This window comes from Ptychodera flava, chromosome 13 (genome assembly GCF_041260155.1).
Source record: "Ptychodera flava strain L36383 chromosome 13, AS_Pfla_20210202, whole genome shotgun sequence".
In the NCBI taxonomy this organism is placed as follows: domain Eukaryota; kingdom Metazoa; phylum Hemichordata; class Enteropneusta; family Ptychoderidae; genus Ptychodera; species Ptychodera flava.
Window position 1 is genome coordinate 16,574,028 of NC_091940.1, and position 8,227 is coordinate 16,582,254.

At 40.8% G+C, this 8,227-nt stretch overlaps 1 protein-coding gene across 2 annotated transcripts in view; it reads left to right on the plus strand.

The window, feature by feature from the left end:
• LOC139147597 (cytoplasmic dynein 1 light intermediate chain 2-like) overlaps nt 1-8,227 on the plus strand; it is a 28,860-nt gene that overhangs the window by 17,302 nt on the left and 3,331 nt on the right. The window contains exons 5-12 of one of the 2 annotated variants that reach the window (XM_070718745.1): nt 402-568; nt 1,322-1,415; nt 4,359-4,494; nt 5,108-5,219; nt 5,884-5,985; nt 6,302-6,403; nt 6,804-6,933; nt 8,130-8,153. In XM_070718745.1, coding sequence (XP_070574846.1) covers nt 402-568; nt 1,322-1,415; nt 4,359-4,494; nt 5,108-5,219; nt 5,884-5,985; nt 6,302-6,403; nt 6,804-6,933; nt 8,130-8,143 — 857 coding nt within the window. In that variant the 3' untranslated portion in view covers nt 8,144-8,153. The remainder of the gene's footprint in view (nt 1-401; nt 569-1,321; nt 1,416-4,358; nt 4,495-5,107; nt 5,220-5,883; nt 5,986-6,301; nt 6,404-6,803; nt 6,934-8,129; nt 8,154-8,227) is intronic. The other variant, XM_070718744.1, reaches the window with a different exon arrangement.

Consider the following 8,227-nt stretch of genomic DNA (forward strand, 5'->3'; position numbering starts at 1 on the left):
CATATCTCAACCGATTTTATTCAAAGTTGGTACAAGGACATTGACCTATGTCATAGCTATGCACATCAATTTGTTTTGTGATGCAATCCAATATGGCCACTGTGCGACCATTTTGAACCATAACTCAGACATGTATCAAGCGAATTCATTCAAAAGTATTTTTATCACAGACCTAATGAAGAGGACTCTATCCTCTCTGAGGACCTGTAATCAAAATACCCATTAACAAGTGGGGACTGTGTCATCAACGATGACTTGTTCTCAGGGCATTATTTTAAGCTGTAGTGCTGTTGTTTTGCAAAATGTAAAGCCTGTACATCACCTCCTGATGTCAGCTAAATCACATTAACATCTCATCCCGTCTCACAGTTGATTTCAACTTCTGTTTCCTAATCCTGCAGTGGTTCAACATTTTCAAGAATACACAGAGCCTGAGGAAGGCCAGAACTCTCCCCGGAGAACGTCAGCGGTCACACCCACCACAGATGAAGAAAAAGTTTTACTTCCGCTAGGAGAAACTACATTAGTTCATAATCTGGGTGTTCCTATAGTAGTTGTAGTAACAAAGGTAAGAATTCAGTTTTGTTATCTAAGATAGACACACAGACACACATATATGTACATGCGCACACTTGCAAGCATACATACATATATACAGATGTATGTGCCCACGTACACACTATACAGACGTAGACATGTATATATGCATAAAAACATACATAGCTACATACATGCAGTTTTATACACACATGTGTATACATAAAGACATACCATACATAGATAGATAGACACATACATACATATATACCAGGGATAAAGAAAATAGCCAGCAGCGGGGACATTATACACAAACTTAATGTGCTCGCACTCTGCTTGTAACCAGCTATATTTTTGTCTTTGCCAGCTGTAACCCAAAGTTCCTACATCCCTGTATACATACATGAACATGTACATATATACTGACATACACACACACGCATACAAGTTTACGACAAACTAAAATGTTAACTTTAAACTCATGTAGAGAAACAAGATCAAAAGTAGCACTGGAAAAAATATCTACGTCGGTTTTGAAGAAACCTGCATTTATTGATAAAAGCGTTGAATGATTTTATGGGTCAGAGTCTCAGAAAGAGCTGTTCTCCTGCCAGGATTTTTCACCAGACCCAAATCTAATACTTGCGCCTCAGTTCCAAATTTCTACACAACACTATTTTTCTTGTGGAAAAATCATAAACCTACAGACAAATGAGCTAAACAAGTTCAAGGAATATTAATGCCAGCTCAACTCACAGTTTTTTCTTTTCTGTCCATTCTACAGACAGATGCAATTTCTAGTTTGGAAAAAGAACATGAGTACAGAGACGAACATCTGGATTTTATTCAACAATACGTCAGAAAATTCTGCCTTAATTGTATCCTTTAACACCGGGAAACTGATTTATGGTATTGTGTAGGATGTATATCAAGTAACAGTGATTTGAGTTATAAAGTTGCTGAGAAATGATATCTCTACTCTCAACTTACCTTCTTTTAAGTGTTTCTGTGGAAAGAAATTTTTTATTGCAACGTTTGTCAAACTTTACCTTGGAGATTAAATGAATTATTATGTGTGCTTACACAGAACACAAGTTGTAGCAAAATTTGTAAGTTTATGAAGTACTCTACAATGGAGGACAGAAGGAAGGTGTATACAACAAATTTAGCCAGTGAGTGAATGTACAAGTTTGTGGGGGGGGGAGAGAGAGAGAGAGAGAGAGAGAGAGAGAGAGAGAGAGAGAGAGAGAGAGAGAGATTGGCAGTCATTTAACTTATACATGGACCTCAGACTACATGCTTGCTGTCAAATAAGCTGACTCAATGACCCAGCTTTTGTCATCTTCGTAATCAGAAAAGACTGATGCAGTTATCTGCTGACTGAAATATCATATGTGATGAGTTGTAGGGTATCAATTGAACCATTCTTTTAAACTCAACATACAACATGTAAAAAGACTGTTTTGGTGTTATTTCCTATGTATGTGAGAAGTTACTCGATTCCACAAGTTGTATAAAGCTGCAAACCCTTTTCCTGCCGAGCGCCCTTGTCCGTTATTCTCCCAAGTCAGTAGAAAACCGCCCCATAATATGTGCCTGCAAAAGATTGGCTCTCCTGCATGTTATCCTGCCAGGCATTTTGGCAGAAATCGCCCATTTTCAGGGTAGTTTTAGCCGTACTTATACGTGTTAGACTTCGATAATTTCTACATGCCCGTAGACAGGGAAGGAGCTCAAGGGTTGCTGCAGAAAAAATTGAGGTCACCGGCTTTGTTTGCCCCTGGAGTGCGTCATTTTATTGCCGTTTCATGTTTATTTTTTCGGAAATAAACTCCTTCAGTATTACGTACGTCCGCTAGGCACAAACATCACCTCACTCGTCTGTTAGTCAGAGACCCTGAGGGTCGTGCTAGGGGTGCAGCAGCACCGTCAAACCTGTCCTGTTTCCCCAGGGTAGGGTCAATTGAATACGTACCTCCAACGACTTGGCAGTGTAGCACAAAAACTACGTTTTTGCCGTTGTATTAACGACATGGCTGAGCCATTGAAGCACAGCTTTACGTAGTTTTGCCAGCTCAGTTGGGAGTTGGCTTACGAGTGTTACCGTTCATTACTGACTTAATCGAGTGGTCCTCAGTCAGGTACGGGTTTGTACCGACATGGCTTGGGCTGCAGCTAACCAGTGATAACCAGTCACTACCCCCAAGTCTTCAGTTCACTTTTGCGATGCACGGGTGCAACGCAATATGCTTCCATTGTTCTAGCCATCGACGTGTCCACATGCTGGCAGCCATATTGTACTGCTAGCTGGTTTGCATAACAAAAGCAGTCCCTGCTAAATGCAGACGGTATCCCCGTACATGTAGCATATTGACCTCATGTGCCCTTTTGAATTCTCTGTACGCAAACAGCGTACGTAGTTACCAATGCGTCGGCAAGAGGATACGTTTCCCTGCAAACCAGAGCCAGTACTTCGGACGGTGGAATAAATAAAAAATCCAAAGCTACGTCCATTGAATGGCACGGCCAAGGCAGTGAAGGACGTTGCCTGGCTTGAACTTGCAGAGCTGAAGCCCAGCTTAGTACGTCGGACACCAGTTTGTAATGGTATTTCCGAGTCGTTCATATCCGTTCCATGGGAGGAACAAGTCGAGCCGTCCCGTCAAAAATACGTTCTCATTTTCAGTCACGCACAACTGAATAAGTGACTTTCGTCTCGCACCATCGGCATATCTGCCAAGTCGTTTGCAAGAGGTAGCCTTCTAGATTAGCATTGCCGAGTTGGTCAAGTTCGGCAGCAATCTCTATAGTGCCAGGCAGCCAAGTACGTCCAACTCCGCCAGAAAACGTCACCATGCTATCCTGCCAAGTCCGCTAAAAAGCGGTAAAAAAAAACCAGCCCCCCTCGGGTGTGGGGGACTGGCGGACAGGTTTCTGCACCTTTCCCTGTCCTTGGACTCCCTGTGAACCCATTTCGAGAGCAAACGCCGTTCCTCGCCCAAAACCTGTCCTCGAACGACCCCTAGCGTGAGCAAGGGTTTGCTACACGTAGTTCCGTCGACTAGGCAGGAAAGGGGGTACCAAAAAGGAGCCCGATTTCCACCGCCTTAGGAGGATAACGGCCGTGGCTGCTCAGCTTCTAGCTACACCGAATTTCAAGCGGATTTTCACCGACTTGGCAGGAAAAGGGATAAAGCTGCAAACAGATGTGAATAGAGTGTTTAGGTAATATGCACCTCGAAAGTGAATGACTTAAACTTTTGCTCTAACTTTCCTCAAGGAATCTTTCAATCATTCTCTTTCAAAATCAAGAATAAAAATAGGGGGTCACCGTGCAAATTTTGGTACTAGAGAAACAAATAACCCAAGATTTACCGATATCAGAAATTCAAAATGGCCGCCATCCCTGTGTTAACCCTATGGTGAAAAATAAAAATTTTCGAATTTCAAAAAACTAAGCCTGTGAAAAGTTTTCTTTCACCAAGAGCTTTAAAATAAACCCCCACATGTGGTATATCAGAAGAGAACTGTAAAAGTTTGAGAGTCCGAATGTCTGTCCCCAAGGTGCGTTCTACCTTAACAGCCAACATCTCACAATGTCTCAGTCAGCAGCACAAAATTGATCATTATTCAAACCAAAACTGTATAAATAGATGGCAAGACTGTCCCACCAATATTTCCATCAGATATGACTAACTTGATCTGATATGCCTAGAGCATGTGAATCATCCGTACACATCTCATCATGGTTGATTTAGGCTGTAAGCCTGCGATGTGATGTCCCTTTCCAGGTTAGTTTTCCTTTCATGTACGCAATTCAGATGGGGCGGCGTTATTCTACACCTCCGTGAAGGAAAACAAGAACTGTGATTTACTCTACAAGTATATTATACACAGGTTATACAATTTCCCCTTCACAACACAGGCGCTAGTCGTAGAGAAAGACGCTGTCTTTATGTAAGTCTTTGCTGCTTTCATTATTTTCATTGTCAGAAGTGATGGCTCTCTTCTCTCTTACCATTTCAATACCAAGGAATGCAAATTTTTTCAACATTTATGAATATGGAAATTGATACTCACAAATTGATGGACTACTGAAGTACTTAAAGTGTACATGTGCATGCATGTTTTCTATGCTGTCAATAGGGCTGTATGCAATAGATGTCATTTTTCTTTCAGTAACATGCAAATTTAAATATTTGTCTTCGATTTTAGATTACACATTCTGGAAATTATGCATGCAGGAATGATGAAAATACCACATAGTATAGGCAACTGCTCATGTGACAATGAATGCTAAAAGACATATTCACAGCTCAGACCACAAGCTGTAATGATAGCCAAGTATGCAACACTGACAAAATTTGTCCACATTTCAAGCAGCAGTGTCCTGTGTCGCGTGCATGCAGCTATATTTAGTACCAAACCTGTAGCCACAAACAGCGCGATTCAACCATTGCTACTCAAATTAATCAGTCTGCAGTTCTTCAAACAACATGATGGATAATTTGAAGGGGTCCTTTGATTCGGTGAAATTACACTTGTGTCTCTTTTGTGATTTTGTCAACAGACCATCTGGTTGGGACAACCTCAAGAAGATTAGTATATTGTATGAAAATATGCAGAGCATGCATCCAGATGATTCCTATGAAAGTGTCATCAATAGACCACATGTGAGACGGGTAAGTTATGAAAAATATTTGAGGTTTCAGGTTTTCCAATTGTTTAGGCCAGCCAGAATTGGAATAGGAATGGTGGTAACAGAGCATCGGTAACAGTTCTTTTGTAAATACTCTACAGAACTTGACTGCAGTCAGATGTACTTATTTGATTGCAGACGAGAATAGGAGTCAGATTTTTCGAGTGATTGTGTGGCTGTTTTAGATGCATTCACCTGCAGATGGTAAAATATCCTATCTGTGTCATGTTCAACAATTTCCACAGCCACTTTTGACATTTCAGTTGAATTGTTTTCAATGATTTCAGTCCGTCCTGAAGAGTAATGGTAAGTTTTACAGAATCAAGTACGCAATCTTGTGATATTTTTGTTTATCGTGTCTACGGACAACTCCACATGCACCCCTCTGTGACACCGGTTCCCCCTTTTCTTCTCACTTCAAAATGGCAGTCTCAACACCCAGTTCGCCTGTAACTTGCAAATCTGTCGTCACTTTGAGGAATGGGAATATTGCATATATGAGTAGATGTGTCTGGCACTCTGTTAACTTGTTCACCCCCAAATTGCCCGTAGACCGATCCACAGTCCCCATTGACAACAATGGGTTTGGGCCAAACCATGGTGGTAAAAAGGGTTTAATGAAGAAATAAATGTGCATCACCTTTCAGCATGTGCAAGACATGAAGGAAATCACAGCAGAAGATGAACAAGTGTTTCTGATGAAACAGCAAGCTCTACTCAGTAAGAACATAACTCCTGGAAGACAACAGGTGAGTGTGCATTCTTGTTTAATCAGTCCGTAACTCTCAAATGAATACAGTGTTTCAGGCCAGAACAGTTAAGATCAGGGAATCTGTGAACCAATTGCAGTGATGTTTTTGACCAATATGGAAAAGAAATTAACCCTCTCTGAGGTGTGCACACTTTGTAGAATCTTTGAATATGGTCCATGTCATCAATAATGATGAACTCTGCATGCATAATGCTGCATTACAAAACTACTGAATTCTATTAGAATTGCACAGCCTTGAATAAATGTGTGCCATCAGTCATCACTGACACCAGATTTTCTTGGATTTTGAACAGGAGTCACCGCAGAGAACCCCAGCCATTGCCAGGACACCAGACAGGCCTGGTAGGGCCAATGTAGCTAGTGTATCGCCTATCACAGCTACGTGCAAGGCAAAGGTAAAAAATGAATGGCATATCACCACTGCTCAGGACTTTTTCTTCCAAATGTAATCTTTTATGAATACAATGTATGATTTTTTATCAACATTTCTTCCAGAAGTTCAATATTCGTTGAACTTTTATCATCAGCCCCATAATGAGATGATTTGTGAAAAGTTGTGTTACTCTACATGAAGCCCTTTGAGGTCATGACATTTTGTATCAACTGAGAGGCAAGCTGCATTTTATTACAGTATAGGTCTCGGTCTGTCCAGCTATCACTTGCTTGCATGTAGTCATGCAAGCCTTGATGTGTGCTGAAACATGTTTCCAACTCTCTTAAGTTGTGAGAAGTGAGAAGGAAATACCACAGTGTTTGTCATCAGATAAAGTTCCCTCTTCTGTGTCACCTCCACAGATGGACGGTAAAACAGCGCCCTCAAGTAGTGAGGGCGTACTAGCCAACTTCTTCAACAGTCTACTCAGTAAAAAACCGGGTGCGTCACCTGGTCCAAGTCAGCCACCCACAGGAACAACTGGTAAGCCAGGTAAGTCATGTTATAACTCTGGTACACTTTACCCTAACATTGCCAGTAAATGTGTGAAAATAGACAATTGGTGCATTTGCTATGTGCAAGCATAAGCCTCTACTTTTGATGCTGACCATCTGGCAGTGCTTACATCTCATCATTCTAGCCGGTAGTCTGTACCTCATGGTTAATGAAGTTTCCTTGGACATGCTAATAAGGCAGATCTCATGACCGTTTTATGGGTATTTATGTTTTTCTTCTGTGTTTTATGGTGTATGGTCCAGCAACAGAATGAACTCTGTGCGCAAAAGAAAACATGAAACTGTGTTTCAGCGTGTTAGTGTACGTGAATGTCCTACAGTATCTGTGGGTGTGTGTCAGTGATTTGTGTGACTGTGTGTGTGGGTAAGTCAGCATTAAGACATAACTATAGCTGTATATTGTCATTCTGTTTTGAATGACGATAACACTAACAGATGACAGTGACACATGACAATTCAAACTCCTGCAAACGTGGAACACTAGTTCAAGATAACTATGGGTGGTGTCAATGAAAGCAACAATTTCAGCCAGTTAATTTTTTATTCAAAATAGTCAATTTCATACTACCATGAGACCATCAGTGTTCATTGATCATTTCACCACTCTTCGAATACCTTTGTAATGGTGCCATACAAAGTAACTGTAGATTGGATAGGATATGCCTCCCGTAGATAGCTTTAGAGCCTGTCTCAGGAACTTTGGCCAGACATGTTTTCATTATAGCTAAGTGTGCCTGTAGTGCCAATAATGCATCATTTGTGTCCATATCAACATAATCATTGCAGCTGGCAACTTGACCAAAACGATAAAGTGAAAAAGTTTGCTGTGTTTTACAAAAATATATGTAATATTTTTATTCTAGTTTCTAGAAGTGAGAGTAACATCCTAGATTTTATAATTATAGTTCTTGGGGTTACTTTTGCTATTTGTGTCATTTCTTTTTTTTGCGGTGAAATATCAGACGCTGTAGTAATCATACTGGGAATACATGTAGAGCTAGCAGCATGGTATTGTGCATGTCATAAGATTTCATTTCAAAAAAATAGGAAACGGTAGATTTCATTGCGTGTACAGTAGTAGCATTCAAGTCTGTGACTAACAGTGCCAAACCATTGATGTATCGTTTATTACATTTTTCTTTCCTGTTTTGTGTTTTTTTCTCTCTCTCCAAGGTGAAGACCTATGAGTCTTTGCTGGTTAGTAAACAAACCATCATACTCCTATTGCATGCCCTAGGGTGTCGGATCACTTTTAGGGTCACTTAAGGGGC